Source organism: Epargyreus clarus, unplaced genomic scaffold (assembly GCF_041222505.1).
Source record: "Epargyreus clarus isolate Ecla_fem2 unplaced genomic scaffold, WU_Ecla_fem_2.2 ptg000023l, whole genome shotgun sequence".
NCBI lineage: Eukaryota > Metazoa > Arthropoda > Insecta > Lepidoptera > Hesperiidae > Epargyreus > Epargyreus clarus.
The window spans coordinates 1,119,682-1,137,408 of record NW_027332230.1 but is presented as its reverse complement, the minus strand read 5'-3'; the positions used below and the strand labels follow the sequence as shown (position 1 = coordinate 1,137,408).

The following is a 17,727-nucleotide window of genomic DNA, read 5'->3' as shown; positions in this document are numbered from 1 at the left end:
TTTTTGTTTTATTTTATTGCTTCAATTGGTACAATTCGCGATATGTATTTGCCCCAGCCCGCAACAGTGTGCAACAGATATCAATATTGTAGCGACATCTGTTGCAATATAATATAAACATATTTTTTCTCTTCGCGTACATAAGTTTTAATGTTTTTGTAACAGAAATAATCGATTTTTGGGTACCGAGATTGATCCATGGCTTAGTTTCGATTAAAAAATCTATATTTTAGATTTAAAAAATCGATCATGGATTAATCGATAGGATATATCCACATCTCTGGGGTACGGATCTAAAACCGTTAGTCGATAAATTCGTTCCATTTAACGCCCGCAAATATTGAAAAAGATATGACTTTTCTTGGCTGTCATATGACAACATATATATAATAATACTCTATGCATATGACTGATATCTATGTCTTGTCATTGACATGACATTGACGTAAGTCATCTGGTAATTTAGATATTTTTGATTTCATTAAATTTAAATCATTTTATTATATAAATTCAATCAGAATGATGCTATAATATGTCATTGACTTATTATAAATGATTAAAAGTTCTGTGACTCAATAGACAAATACGATCGGTAAAGTAAAGATGTTTCGTAATGCGTTAAAAGCACAGCTTACAAGGAATAATGAGGTTAGTTATAACAATAATAAGTTATTTATACAAACAGTTATAGATAATATTAACGATAAGACAGTACATATTTGGTTAACCCATAGGTAAGTTATAAAATATTGCCTAATATGAAAACATTGTGTTAAAAAATATTGCGTTACTCGATTGTCATACTTTGTGCTTAATGTTTTTTATTATTATATATCAAATTAGCATGCAGTCCATCGGATGGACAATTACTAGCGCACATGGAGATCTGTATTCAACCTCAGATAAGATTAGATTCCTTCCTAAATTGATCTACAAATACCTTTCTACCCCTGAGGACTAAGCTGGAATTTGTATGTTTCCCTTACCAACCCTTCAAAGAAGAATCTAGCTGTCATAAGCAGAAATAGATATGATGCTAGTGACTCCTAAGTCAAACCACCAAGGGTTCAACAACCTTTAAATACATTATGAGCAATATTTCAGTTCCAAAGATGCAAGCATACAAGCAAGCTAGATGTGATACGAGAGAAACTGCGGGAAGGTCCAGGGTTGGCCGAGTTCGTCTCCGAAGACCGTCCCAAAAATTGGGATGACTATGAAGGCAAGCTTAAGAGAGAGAAGGGAGAATCGGAGAGGTTACGACTTCCTCCTTGGCTTAAAACATCTATTCCCACAGGTATATATTATGTAGTTCTTAAGAAATTTAAGGCAGAGACTAGTATAAGACAAGTGTGTTTTTCTTTGTGGAGGTACTACTGCTCTGTGTTTATTATTTATTATTAAAATTGGGGATTGAAATTCAGTAGTCACAATAAACCATATTGATATATTGCACGAATACAGTAGTCGTCACCATTTTAGCAATACCGGCAACATGTTAAATTGGCAAAAAATAGCCAATGTTGAAACTGTCTCAGAAATTAGATGGTATTAATTTTTTTCGCAAATTAAAGCCTTAAATAATATGTTTAAATTTTTTGTTTACTTATTCCAGGTGCTAAATTTAATGCCATAAAAGAGCAATTGCGCAGCCTAAAGCTGAGCACTGTATGTGAAGAGGCCAGGTGTCCAAACATCGGCGAATGTTGGAGTGGTGGCAAGAGTGGCACTTCCACCGCCACTATTATGGTATGTTTATTACACTACACTATAGTTGGTATACTACCGTCAGAGCCAAACTGCTAGTCCTCTCTGAAGTTGTTGCGAGCACGAGTAGTCATAGAATTTACTGTGGTGAAGCGATTCATTTCTATATTCAGAGGGGACTAGCAGTTTTATTCGGACTATACACATTATACTATAGTTCAGAGGGTTCCGAGTTTGATCCCCGGCCAGACAGATTTCGATGCATTTAGATCCTGCTTTGGGTCTGGGTATTTCTGTATACATCATGTATCCAAGACATTCGCAACACAGGAATGTGAAGGTGTTAGAACTGGTGGTTAGTCCTCAGGGGTAGCGGCGCATCTGTGGCCGACCTCAGGTAAGAATATCTAATCCTATCTTGATTACAGATGTCCATGGGCGGCAGTAGCCACTCACCATCAGGTAGACTGCATGCTCGTCTGCTACACTTATATTATAAAAAAAAAACAGGAAATTAGGAATTCAAAAGATATTTAAAATAATTGGGTATTAATTATATGGATAAGCCCTTAGGGCTCGTACAGAAAACTGCGATGCGACGTCGCATCGTAAAAATCTGCGAGCTCCCTCGACGCGTCGCAAAAACTTGCGAATTAATTCGCATCGCGCATTCCTGCGATGTTTCGTCACTCTTGTTGACGCCATTTTTAGTTCGTTCTGAGACAGCGTGTGGGGAAGATGCACAGACCTGTATTTGTTGGGTGGGTATACATATACTTTAATGTAAAAAAATTACAAAGTACGACGTTGACTTTTCATATTACTGATTGAGAAGCGCCCTGTTCTTTGGGAAACTAAATATAAAATAAATGATATATGATAAATGGATGAACTCAAAATCTTCTTTGTTACTCTTTCCTGTATCTCCTAAGCAATAACAAAAGTGCACACTTCTTTTTACGATCCATGTCACGACCTAATATTCTAAATACGTTCCGTACGGTGGACGGTTGTCGGAAGAATGGTCACCCTGGGAGACGTTATGCCGCACGATATCGCATCGCAGCAATTTGTGTCGCAATTTTCTGCCTTGCGAATTCGCGTCGCGTCGCATCGCAGTTTTGTGTACGAGCCCTTAGTAAGTTTTAATCAATCCATAGATAAATAGATTTTTTTTATATTATTTTTTCATTATACACATGTATGTATGTTGCTATGTTTATATGTATGTGTGTCTCATTCTTTGGCATACTCTAATTTTAACTTAATGAAGTGTTGTTTGATACATTTAATTTGTATGAGTGACATCTCAAGCGGCTTAAAAAGGGGGGGGGGGGGGGTAGGGGCGGCACGCCCCGCGTCCCCGATAGCGGGCCGCCAAAGCCTCCAGAACCTAACAATCTATGAAATATGTATCAGTCAGCGAATAAAAGGGTCAACGAATACAGGCGAACTTTTTGCACTGGGGACCTCCAACTTCAACTTTCCGCCCCGGGTCTCCGATGACCGTAGTCCGCTACTGCGTGACGTAGACATATATTTTTAAGCAATTAGTTTTTTCACTTTACAATTAATGTAGTTATTTATGGCACATGAACAGTTAATGGGTGACACGTGCACGCGAGGCTGTATGTTCTGTTCGGTGAAGACGTCCCGCGCGCCGCCGCCGCTCGACCCGGACGAGCCGCGGAACACCGCGCGGGCCATCGGCGAGTGGGGGCTGGGGTACATCGTACTCACCTCCGTGGATAGGGATGGTGAGTTATTGAACTGTAGTGAACATAGTAGAATTGTTAGTGACAAGAATACAGAGGCTCATACCCAATTTTTTTAATGTTTATTTTGTATTGTATAAAAAATTAATATGTTTTATAATATTATTATTTATTTATAGGAGTAGCTGACGAGCATGCAGTCCACCTGATGGTAAGTACTGCCGCCCATGGTCATCTGTAATCAACCCCAGATAGGATTAGATATTCCTACCTGAGGCTGGCCACAAATATTACTTATCTTTAGACGATATACATTTTTTTACCAACTTCTAATATTTTAACAGATTTACCTGATGGAGGTTCATCACATTTTGCAGAAACTGTCAGGGAAATAAAAAGACAGTGAGTATTAGTATACTTATAATGTAACAGTAACAGTCAAAAACAATGTTTTATTTTATAATATAGATAGATATGCCAATCGAATAAGCCCCTTTTCAAATTTAGGGATTAGACAGATATTTCAGCTTGTTTAAATATGGCAATGTATATGACTTACTACAGTGAAAATTTATAAGAAAAAGTAATTATACTAATAATCTCATAGCATTGCCACATAAGATGTATTGATATCTATAAACGGTTTCTAGACTCACAGCCCCACACTAGGATTCCCTGTATCGTGGGTGCCATGGACACACATAAAGACGCCATCACCGTCTTTAGTATCATTATTAAGTCTATAACGTTTTATTTACCCTTGAGTATGTAAATCATGCGCTATTTCTTTTCAGAAATAAAGATATTCTAGTGGAGTGTCTCGTGCCTGATTTCCGCGGCGATCGCGACTGTATCGCCAGCATCGCGAACTGCGGCCTCGACGTGTTCGCACACAACATCGAGACCGTTGAACGACTGACGCCCTTCGTCAGGGATAGGCGGGCTGGGTAACTGGGATATTTTTGATTATAGACTTTTTGTTCCGAATGAAAAAAAAATACTACAAATACCACGGATAGCGCACAGGACCAACGTATCAATACTTATACAACTATCCATTACAATTAGGCTCTCTACTATCTGTCTTCAGAGGATTCTCGAGTACTTCGGTCACATATCCAGAAACAGTGACAACCTCGAAAAACTTATGGGTCACCGGTAAGATCGAAGGAAAGAGACCTCGGGGACGAAGCCCGATACGTTGGTCCGATCAAGTTCAGACATCTCTCCACACCTCAGTTCATGATGCTATGCAAACAGCCGAGAACCGCATCAAATGGCGCGATATTATCCGAATTGTGCTCAACAAGAATCATGGTGGTCACGACCCTCAGTATTGAGGAAAACGGATCGAAGAGAGAGAGAGAGAGAGAGTTCCCACTGCGGAAGTCTCACGGGTCTCGTGTCCAGCAGTGTGACAGATAGATGTTTGATGAGGAATGGAAGTGTTCTAGAAGTCTTATCTGTACAATCGCAACATAGTTTCGATCAATACGAATTTATATGTTTTGACATGTGCCAGGACCATGGACATCTATCATTATTTTTTGGACGAGTTTAAAACTGCCTTGATCATTCTTAATAATTAATTACAATTATTAATTAAACAATTTATATTTACTTATTGTAGACTAATGTGAAATATTTAATTTTGTAATTTCATATTTTTCAGATATCGGCAAACCCTTAAAGTTTTGGAGACCGCAAAGGAAGTGAACCCTGATTTAATAACCAAGTCGTCAATAATGCTTGGTTTGGGTGAAACTGATGAAGAAGTGGAGAAAACTTTAAAAGGTATTCATTTGTGGCATTTATTGTACAAATGCAAAGTTCATTTATAATTCATGAAAGAAAATGAAAAATTCTAAATGCCTGTGTCCGCTTAAGCATTACTCTCTGTCATGCCAGACATAATATATCCTGTATTTAGGGTTAATTTTTCAAATAGGCCTTCAGGGCTAAATCTGAAACTATAAGGATTAGCGAAAAATGCTGAAAGGAGTTACGAGGTTGATTTTGACAAAAACTAAAACTGCATCATTAGTTTTTTAAAATATATTTTTCCTTAGCCGGGAATCGAACTAGTTCATTTTGGAAAAAAAATACCCCCTCTATATTATTCCATTACATGATAGTGTCGCTTCTAAGGATCAAATTCTGGGAAGAAATAAAAAAAGGAAAATTTTGAAGAAAAAAAATATTTTTTTCATACATTGGCATACTAATCCTTAAGGATTATACATAACATATGACTTATGTATAACTCTTTAGGACTATACATAAGTCATAACATTGAAGAATTTGTTGGTCAATCAAATAATTATTCGATGTTATGACCATGACATACGGTTTAGTATGAGAAAGTAATAGGTTGGCAACTAAGTTCCCGGCGTTTTTAGTATTTATTTTTAAAATAAAAATAGATAACTGATCAATTAGTATTTTTTATTTTTTGTTGTATGCAACTTCGTTTCAACGTTAAATATGATTTTCTATATCTCTTTCACGAATAAAAGCACGAGAAACGAGAATGTGGAACGTACGAAACGGGATCTTCTCGCGTTCTCGCGAGATTCTCGCAAGATTCTCGCGAGAATGTGGAGCGGGCTTTCCTGTATTTTGAATTGATTTTTCCGCAGACCTGCGCACAGCGGGCGTGGACTGCGTGACGCTGGGGCAGTACATGCAGCCGACGAAGCGCCACCTGAAGGTGCAGGAGTACGTGCCGCCCGCGACCTTCGCCCGCTGGCAGCGGCGCGGCGCCGCGCTCGGCTTCCTGTACGTGGCGGCGGGCCCGCTCGTGCGCTCCTCCTACCGCGCGGGCGAGCTGTTCGTGTCCGCGCTGCTGAGGGACCGACGGGCTAACTCCGCGTGACGGGATAAACAACATGTGCACTTGTACGCCAGCTGTTAATAAAATATATTCTTCTACCAAAGATTGACATCTGACAAATTACGTTGACATTTGTGAACTAGACATTGTTATTTTTCGATCTTTGAAGGACAAAAATTTGGATAGATCGATTATTAATAACTGGAACTAGTCGTCATTTCTTAGTCATACAAAAAATATGAAACATGTTGTTTAAGAACATAAATGTTTTCAACTAAATATTATATCAGTTGCTCGGTTTAATCACAAATGGCGGGTTACTGTAGCGCTTTAAGTTTTATAGTAATTTTATTCGGACTATTTTGTGCACGTCTGTAGTCCATTAGTCAGTCTGTGGTTTACGTCACTTGCCATAGACCTGCGTGCAGGGATGTGGACTGTGTGATGGACGGAAGACACTCCAAAAGGGCATGATACCAGATTTCAAAAATCATATTACTTCGGAAATAAATTAAGTTTTAATTGAGTGTCAATTAGATTCTTGTCTAGAGATAATGTCTAGATTGGTATTGTAAAAATTGCTATAATAAAAAAAAAAACATTAAAATGTGTAAGAATAGACCCTTGAACCTTCTCACGTTATTGTTAACTCAATATGAAAAAAACGTAATTATTGTTTCACTTGCACACCATAGCTAGTCTAGTACATTGTATTAGCGTTACCATACACCGCTGTTATAAATAATTAATTTAAAAACATTATCAATGTGTGCCTACCAAACATTGAAATTACTTATTTTGGACTAGACAATAATGGTCAAATCGATCTTTGGTAGGCAAAACATTGGATTGATAATCACTAATAACAACAGTTAGTCAATTTATATTTGTTATGCTCACTTTAAAATCTCGTTGTTAAAATAAAAATTAGTTAAAATAGTTTATTGTTAAATAAATATATTTTGTTTTCGAACATGTTTTATTCAGTGCCTATTCTAGAATGCGTTTTCATTTAGATGTACAATCTATTTGATGTATGCAAATCAAATCTCAAAAGAACCATGGATACAACTAAGTTCGATAAAGAGTGTTCTAAAGTTAGGTTCGCGCTGCCCGACTTAATTTTTTTTTATGAACTTGCAGCTCCTTGTAGAAATATGTTAGTGAAAAAATAAATTATTGTCAAAGAATAAATAGATTCTAAAATTTGTCGACTACAAGTAGTTGCTACTAATTATTTTTTTGTTTATGCTATGTTCATGTTAGATTGCCTCAAATGGTTATGGTTACGCAATTGAGACCAGGATATTTAACACCGAATATTACTTATATAGATTTAAAATGCTAAAAGTAGTTAATCAATCATTAAAACTATAAAACCTTAATGTACAACATTTACCTACATTTGTTTCTTTAAATCACTAAGTTTATTTTTTTAACCGACTTCAAAAAGGAGGTGGTTATCAATTCGGCCGGTATCTTTCTTTTTTATGTATGTACACGAATTACTCCGCCATTAGTGAACCGATTTTAATAATTCTTTTTTTATTGTACAGAGACGAGCTGGAAGTTGGTCCCATTTAAATATGGTTGGGATCCATCAATGGGTTCTGGAGAAAATGAGGGGAACTCCATGTAAATATAACAGCCATAACTTCGCCGTTTATGAACCTATTTTAATGCCTTTAATTTCGTGTGTGTACAATTGCTACAAGTTGGTCCCATTTAAATATGATGAGGATCAGAGTGGGTTCTGGAGACAAAATATGTAACTACTCAACTGATGGGTATAATTGAGTTTTGTTTGAAGATATTTGGTGTAGGTTCTAATGAAATTGCAAAACCAGTTTATCATTGACTATTTTAGTGTCTGATAATGTGGTTCGGAGACAAAATGTGTAACTCCTCAACCTATGGGAATAATTGAGTTGTGTTTGAAGATATTTGGTGTAGGTTCTAATGAAATTGCAAAGCCAGTTCATCATTAACTATTTAGTTAGGTTAGGTTGGAACATATAAGACAATATAAAACTAAGCGAGCAGGGCGCGGCAGCGCCCTGCGAGCTGGCGGTTCCAATCAATGTAAATTCAGACCTTACCTTAATTCATGATCACGTTTATACAATTTTATATCGTATTAATATAAATGTTATTATGTCATCACTAAAAAGGGTGCAATTTTTTTTTAACAAAAACGACGACATAAAACGACTTCAGAAATATGTACTAAACCAACATTTATTGAATTATTTTTTACCTTGTAGTGACATAGAAGTCGGTTGTATCTTTTTGTTAATTTTTTTTTGATATGAACTACCGCGCGCAGTTTAACCATCCCGTAATCCTACACATTCATATCACATCAAAATATTTTATTCAAAGTCGATTATTTCTTCAGATTTTTAACCACATAAAATGTCACTGCATGAAAAGAAATCATGACCTATTTCGAGTTACCATTAGGTACATTTTACAAGTCTTTATTCAAAATGTGTAGAGCATGAATGCGGAAAACGGCTTGAACTCATCAAAATCTAATTCAATCTAGAATGTGTTTACAGTCCTTTATCTGCCGGGATGAATATCGCGCGCTACATATTATTATTAAAGTGTTTTTGAAATCTCTTCCGCATAAATTCACGTTCCGAACCTTCAGAATCTGTTACATTCCAAATGAATATTCTATTTAATGAAGAATGAGAAACGGCGTTCCAATCTGTTGACAGTGTCCGAAGCCACGCGAATAGCGTCAGAACGCTGAGATATCCCACAAGTTTGCGAAACATTCCGGAGTTTCCGTTTGATTTGTGGCTAAAAATCTCGGTTTCCTTGTCCGTACCGAAACATCGTTAGTAATCGGTTGAAAATTAATGTTTCTTTAGTGTTTGTAACTTGGCCTCTCGATCGATGGATGAAGAAGAATGAGGTTCGAATCTTGGTCACGTACCTCCGTGTTATCAAAGTCACATGCTTGTTAGAAATTCATTACCACATGATTGAACGGAGAAAGAAACCTGCTGACATGAGAGACCTTTAAAAAAAGGTCTCAGATGTACCTATGTGAAGTCTACCGATATGCACTTCGCCAGCACTGTGGACAACGGCCTAATCCTTCTCATTCTGAGAGTAGACCCGTCAGACACTAATGGCACAGTATAAGGATATATATGCTTATACCGTGCTAATGGGTTCACAAATACAGTACCGCTTTCCTGAATACCGTACAACATAACATAGAATATATTGGTTATTTAATTAACATTCCTCAAATACCAGTCCTATTTATACTTTGCACAACGCATGTCTGTTTCGAATTTTGTTCGAGTAAACATCCATTCAAATCTTGGTTACAATGTTGTTTCTGTTATTTAGTCAGTAGTCAGTTTCTCTTACGTAGTTTGAAACAATACAGTGCAGGTAGGTATATCTATAACTTGTCCCTGTAGTTCCGGGACTAGAATAGGGCTACGTTATCCCCTGCCTGTCGTATTAGGCGACTAAAAGGGGGCTTCCGGGGTTGCTGGCAGCAAGAGTAGGTGCTCGAACCGTCCGGCAAGCAACCCCGGGAAGGACGGCGGCATGTGTGGTCGTATGCCGTCGTAAACACCACGTGTGCGGGAGGAGCGTAAACTGGGCAGAGCCCGACCGGGGCATCGCAGGGTATCGGGACTCCGGTTGTGTTCCATTGGAGATCCCGAAGTTCTCCGCCAAACGCTGAGAACGGCCACCGGGGGGGTTTTAGTGCGGTAAAATGGGTACCCACGTCGTCGGGTACCTTTTGAAAGTTTCCCCCTCGAAAAAAAAGAAAAAAAAAACCTAAATTACTGTAATTATACATAGTGCCGTGTGGTGTCGGCCATATAGCACCACTCCTACTCGTCCCGTGAATGTAGTAGTATACGACCAAGGGTTTTCTTCCGTGATCGTCTACTGCTACATTCTACTTCCAGGAAATGGGCAGCAGCGATATTGCAATGCAGTCAGTTGATTGCAGTCATCAACACGTCTGCCAGGTGCGGTGACTATGGCAAAAAAAAACTTTTTTCTTTTCCAGATTCCATAAATATAGATGTGATATGACACTTAGAATAGAACAACAAACTAGGCCAACAACGTAGGGTAGATAGAATAATTTACCACTAGTAGGTAGTTAGGTACCCACTTGGTTGAATGTATGTACCTATGTATGTATGTATGTATGTATGTGCGTAACAGTAACGGAATCTTTGAACTCGATTTCTATCCACTTTGAACGTTCAGTTTAATTCGAAATTTTGAAAAATTATCAAAAACCGATGACAATACACGATTTTAATAATTTTGTACCATTGTCCTTATCAACATCCTCAGGATTAACGATTTTCGAGGCGAGACAAAGCGCCTTAGGGAGAGTTCAGGCAAAGTTACTATATTGATTTTTAGTTTTGAAAAATAATAATGTTATTTCCCTATAACTCAAATGTACTGAAACATATCTATAATGCCATCTTGTAGAATGATTTTTAGGATTCCGTACTAAAAGAATAAAACGAAACCCTCCGCTGTCTGTTCGTGAGTCACAGGGCTTTATCTCTTAAACCGTAATAGATAGACACTTGATTTTTTTACAGACATAATGATGGTCGCTATAACAACAAATACTAAAAATTAATAAAATAAATATAGTTCAAAGAACTAAAAAACACGCTTTATGATAAAATCAACTAAAAAGTAGAAAATAATTTTAAATCTAGGAATCAATTAAGAAACAATAAATTGTATAATTGTAGAAAAAGTGTGGGGTGGGTTCACGGAATAATGAGCAAATCGAGGATTTCACTACCTTACCACAATTTCCTAACCGAAACTGCACCGTTTAACACTGATATTATGAAATAGATATAGGCTGATAGAACGATTCTTATTATAAAGAACAATTAAATCTCGGTTAATCCAGTCTTCATCCCTTTGTGAGATATAAATGGTATTTTGTATATTATCCTAAATCCTTTATTCTCCCATAGCTAGGCATGGGTCTTCTTGAGGTTTAGGCCATAATCTAGGTACCTATGTAAGACTGAGAGATCTATTGTTGTGTGGTTGGCTTGTGATAATTAGTTTGGAATAGGCACATAACATCGAAATAATCGGAAGTGCGCGACTGAGCTTTCAATTCTTAATCCCCAACGTGAGACTCCAAATTTCTTACAACCAAGCTGACTGCGCCGTTTCGTAGGACATGCCCAAACTCGAGGGTCGAGAGTACGAGCGACCGTTTACCTTATATTCCAACATAACTAAATAAGTAAAGCAGAAGTAACATATTTTGATCGCACTTTTAAACATTGTTATACGTGGGCGATGTGTAAAATTAATCCAGAGATATTTACATTCACCTGGTGGAATTCGGTTCTGGTCAAATGAGTAAGTACACAAGTATTTCTCGTGGGTTTAAAATGTGCCTACGTGCAGTAGAACTGAGGGATTTTCCATTCATAAGCTCCGCTTCCCAGCTCTTCGCTCGGTTACCCAGATTTACTCAATCGTAAACTGTTCTATTTTAACTAAGTATATCAATAGACTAGAGTAATGATTATAAAATACTCTCAGAATAGGTAATTTCTGATGTTACTCAAGTAGCAACCTAATTCACCCACTTTATGATTATTTAGAAACGGTATAAATTCTGTCTAATATTCTCGTAGTTTTTAGATTTAGTGCCAGATGTTTATGGAATGCAGACTGAAGTGGCTACTTAATATCAGACGGACCCAAGGCTCTTGTATGTTTTTTTCAGACGTTTCAACTTTAAAAACAATTCCAACCGTTGAAAGATTAATAGTTAAAAAAAGTATTAAAATAGCCAGTTAAACAGCACAAAATATATAAATTCATTGCGTTAAACAGTTCAATAATGGAGTGCAATCACCAAAAAACACCGATAAAATTGGATATAATAAACGCAAATGGATGCACTCAAACGTTGAGAACAACATGTCTGTCAGCGCTCCTAGTGAATTTTCACTAAATCGAACGTTAGAAAACAAACAAGTCCGATTTTCCGCCAAAACGCAAACAAACACGGCGGGCATCCATCTGCCACGAGCCCACGCGCGTGCGTAACCGTTGAACTGTACCTAATTAAAGCTCTTGTTTACTTTTTGTGATAATATATGCCGTTCGGTCGAACTATATTGGGATCTGCGCGCCCAAAATAATTTCACGTACACCGGCGGGTAGCGGGTGCGCGCACGCCTCTTGACTTTTTGCCTTTTTAGGTAATCGCTGTGCTTTCAAAGTCGGAATGGATTTCATTGTTCTGAACGGAACATACTAAAACAGAAGTACATCCTATAACCGTACCATTAATATCCTGCAACCCTGTAAGGGAATGGCATTACTCGAGCCAAGGACATCCCCATTGCCTGATATTTTCAAGAAGCTTAGTAATAATAATAATAATCGTTTATTTCAATCCCTAAGGATATAAATCATAATAAACAAAACAATAACCCCAATAGTCAATTATCAATGTTTTTGCAAACCTAATGCCTTTAGTGTGCAACTTTCGTTGTAATATAAAAGATAATAAAAATATGGTAATTAATCCATTTATATCCAAATGCACATGTTCCCTATTAAAAAGACAGGGCTTAGGACACACACTACGCTGGCCAAGCACTTATTGATAGACTTCACACACCTTTGAGAATGATTGTTTTGAAAAACTCTCAGGCGTTTTGTCACGATGTTTTCCTTCAACATTTTTACATATATTTTTTTAAATCTAAACATTATTAAGCTACTAGCTAGTTACACATTTCCTCAAAAATTGCTTGTACGTTACGCATTTTAATTTGTTTATCAACATAACGATCAAAAATTTACCCACCAAAAAGAAAAACAGATTACACAGTAAATAAAAGAATGATAAGTCTAGACCAAACATTAATTTCAGCCAATATGTATCTAATTATGTCGCAGACAACTAGAATAATTTACCATTAAATGAACCGCCTAGCCCTTTTTCTAAAATTTATATTATTTTTGTCACGTCGCTTTTTTATTGTACTATTTTTGCGTAAACTAAATGTAAAAGAAACCCACCATATTTTTTACAAAACGTTATTGTTCCATGTCAATATTGTTTTATGGAATAGCTGAATATCATTTAGGAATCTAGTTTAATGGCATCATTTAGTAAAAATAAAGTAGATTAAAGTTGAAATGATATGCTAGTAAGGCTAGACATTTAATTAAATGGCTAACTAAGCTACTTGGTTGCGACATAGACGGGTAGCCGTGTCCAGTGACTCACGTCGAATTAACGGGCTCTGACGCTATTTCAAAAGTAAAGTTTATTTGACAAGTTTCCACGTCATGTCAGCGTCACTTCTTGGCCTAAAGATAATAATGCAGTGGTCTATGTAACATGTTGTATCACTAGAGAGTAGCTAGAAAAGACACTAGCGGTCATCAAAAAAATTCAGACCGCGCCTAGATTTTTTTAGATATTACACCTTGGAAACACCGGTTTATGTAAGATTTATACAACACTAAAACTACAGCACTATAAATACGTTTAGTGGTCTTTCTCGACGCCACGTGTAGATCTTTCCAACACAACCAGAGTCATCCAAGCACGATGCTCCTGTTGGGCTCTTCTCTCTAAGCACTTATTGCTCGAATTCTCACGATTGCCCGCAACCCCGGAAGCCTTTTTTGTATCGCATTTTAGACAGGTACCTATCTAATTTTTGACGACTCAAGTAATAGTGTGTTTTGGAAATTGTGTTTCCTATGAGATTAAATCAAACTGACTATCGTAATGTAACTCTCAGTGGGGCAAATCGGTATGAACACTAATGGCCCAAGAATGTGAATTTACGTACATTAATGAATGCCGTAAAGTTAACATTATGTTCGTCGTGTAAACATTGAATCATTACCACGTGAGACCGCTAAAGCGGGCGCGAGCCATTGACTGTTATTCTCGGATGTACCCATGCATTACATCAAGCACCTTGTGACTATTACGTTAGTACCAAACAGTTCTTGAGAAGTGTATCTGATTGATAAGAATAGACAGATTGCGGTTTAATGTATATGAAATAAAGAAAGCCGGTTTTCGTTTAAACATACATAGGTATACAACTATATACCTACTTGCTAACAAAAGTTTTTTTATGGCTTAACTCCTTTTCTTTTAGATTCTTCTAAGTTACGCAACTTCTAAGGCAAAAAAAGGCAACGAAGCAACGATCAATAAACGCAAAATCGATATATTTTTATTTGCTTCGTAACGTTATGAACTTAAGTAACTAATTCATTTTATTTTTGACGAAAACTTTCTACTTCACCTACTTTATGGTGTATTTGGCAGAAAATATATTTCCTGATTTTCAAAAGGTTTAGGTTGGTTTCTGGTCCTAGAGTTTTCAAGAGTCACTTTAAAATACGTTGAATAATCATGATGTCAATAGTAATCTACGAGTATTATAAAAGCAAAAACCCCGACGGCTTCAAAATAAACAATTTACTTACTGAAAAGGGAATGAAATTAGCCTACTTATGTCATATGTTAAAATCGGAATTGTTTGTACTATTCGTCATGCCAATCAGGCATACATTACCCCCCCCCCCCCCCGCTGTCAGGTAAAAAAACAAACGAGATTAAAAATGTTAGATATTTCAAAATTAACGACAAACCTAAAACTAAATTTCGGTTAATGTGAATGTATTTCAATATTATCAACGTTTTATTGTAAAATGATTCACTATTTGGGAACGTGGTGCGTGCCAGTGACGTGCGACGTGTCCGGCGCCAACTACATGAGTCCTCAATTCCGGACTTCCGAATACGCCACACCTCCTCACCTGCCTACACCTTGAATGACTCCTTTTAGTTTGTTCAACGGACGTTATGACTAACAAACATATTTCTATCTAAATTTTAACAATTGCACATTTTTTCTTATTTAAATAGCAAATAACAATCTGCCTTTGGAATGATTACCTACTGTCGTATAAAGAGATCTTCTAAACTTTTGTCAGTAATAGATGGTGCACCCACTGTTTTCTGCTTAAGTATACCTAATACTACTATAGAAGTTATAGCAGTATGTTCCACTTGCAAGAGTATCAGACGTTTCGACTTTCTGTATGAGTAGTAATGATGCACGTTTACGTTTAGATAGGACCTTAATTCCATTTGGATTTGACAACGGTCCCAGTCCAAAACTAGTCAGAATGTTCCATCAAATAAAATTACTATGAGAAATCTATGCGCTCGTCTCTATAAATTGTTTGCATACCTTGGCATAGATTTCATTTGAACACATTTCAACGCATGGCCTTCACCGTCTACAAATAATTGTAATAATCTTAATGAGACGTTGATAAGGCTCGGGAAAGTACTACACTCGGCTATAAACGCGATTTGGCTTGACAAATCCTGATCGTTATTGATAAAATCAATCTCGTGCCTTCTAACAAGTACCTGTCGTAATACACCCATATATTTACAGGCTACATATTATGTATGTACTGGTGCACAAGTTGCTAAATAAATTGACGATAAATATATTTCACGATACGCGGTTTAATTTCTTTTTGCCTGTTATCCAGTGGTTAGCTTGTAAATCACAAACAGTACAAACTTTTCTGCGTACAGTAACTATATGGTGTCGTGATAATTTGAACAAGACGTAGGGTAGATAGGTTAATCCACCACTATCTATCTACCATCTACTCATCAATGCATTCTCTCCCCATCGCAGTTCCGCTGTGACCACGACCCAAGTAACTGAATCCAAATACGAGTATCTACACAAATAAATTAAATCTAATTAAATCCGCGTATCGTAAGTACCCGCGACATATTAAAATGTCTCAATTCCAAAATAATACTAGTCAAGAAATAAGTTCATAGATACTTCTATGTACTATGGAAACATCTATAGCAATTGACATAGACCCTTGAGTACAGTTGAGTGTTAGTTCCGAGAAGAGCATGCGTGCTCGGTAAACCCATCTCCGGCCTCGGAACACCTCCCCTTAACCAAAGCAAAAAACAAACAAAAATATTGCGGACGTATGTCACTTATTGTTGCAACTATAGTGATTCTATTAAGTCTAGTCTATGAAATAAATTTGCGATTTAATTTAAAAATCTTTTATGTTTCAAATTCATAAACATAATAATCGAATCATTGTTCAAATTATAAAACTCGAAATAAAAATGTATATCGTGCAGTCTGTCTCCGTGGTCTTTATTTGGATAACGCTAGATGACAGCGGAGTTTAAAAGTAACACAAATTATCTTTTTTTTATAATATAGGAGTAGCAGACGAGTATGCAGTCCACCTGATGGTAAGTGGCTAATGCCGCCTATGGACATCCGTAATAAACCCCAGATAGGATTTGATATTCCTACCTGAGGTCGGCCACAGATGCGCCGCTACCCCTGAGGACTTAGCTGGAACGCCTTGGATCCCTTTAAACCAGAACACAGTAGCGCTTAACACTGCTGTTATGAGGTAGAAATAGATGTGGCGGTGGTGCTGCCGGAGTCGAACCACAAAGGGTTCTACCACCTTAAAATTCTTCTTCTTATACGAGTACATGCGATACTAACTTTATAGCTGTTACCAGACAATCGTAGTTGGCAGTCGTTAACGACAGACGGCGACCGTCGGCGACGGTCGCCACTTTATTCGAATGACGGTTATCTTTCTAATGTTTCTGGTTATCTTAAAAAAAAAATATTTGAAAAAACACGCTTTTATGATAAACTCAACTAAAAAGTAGAAAATAATTTTCAATCTAGGAATCAATTAAGGAACAGTAAATAGTATAATTGTGGAAAAAGTGTGGGGTGTTTTTCGAAAACTGATAAGTTTAGCGTGTTTTTTAGTTTTTTGAACTATATTTATTTTATTAATTTGTAGTATTTGTTGTTATAGCGACCATCATTATGCATCGTCTGTAAAAGAATCAAGTGTCTATCTATTGCGGTTTAAGAGATAAAGCCCTGTGACTTACGAACAGATAGCGGAGGGTTTCGTTTTACCCTTTGAGTACGGAATCCTAAAAATCATTCTACAAGATGGCATTATAGATATGTTTCAGTACATTTGAGTTATAGGGAAGTAACATTATTATATTTCAAAACTAAAAATTAATCTAGTAACTTTGCCTGAACTGTCCCTAAGGCGCTTTGTCTCGCCTCGAAAATCGTTAATCCTGAGGATGTTGATAAGGACTATGGTACAAAATTATTAAAATCGTGTGTTGTCATCGGTTTTTGATAATTCTTCAAAATTTTGAATTAAACTGAACGTTCAAAGTAGATAGAAATTGGGTTCAAAGATTCCGTTACTGTTACGTACATACATACATACCTACATACAACCCAAGCTAATAAAAGCGTGTTAAAACATGCTAAGTATATTTAATTAAATCTGTGTCACAAAATATTATATGAGTAAATA

The 17,727-nt window shown here is 36.8% G+C and overlaps 1 protein-coding gene across 1 annotated transcript; it reads left to right on the top strand.

Annotated features, from left to right (window-relative positions):
- Window positions 1-426: 426 nt before the first annotated feature.
- Window positions 427-7,228, top strand: Las (lipoyl synthase, mitochondrial). Its single transcript, XM_073085631.1, has 8 exons — window positions 427-648; window positions 1,105-1,297; window positions 1,616-1,749; window positions 3,308-3,464; window positions 3,767-3,824; window positions 4,217-4,369; window positions 5,095-5,216; window positions 6,062-7,228. Exons 1-8 carry the CDS (start codon window positions 604-606, stop codon window positions 6,295-6,297), a joined length of 1,098 nt encoding a protein of 365 aa, XP_072941732.1. The 5' UTR covers window positions 427-603; the 3' UTR covers window positions 6,298-7,228.
- Window positions 7,229-17,727: the final 10,499 nt, after the last annotated feature.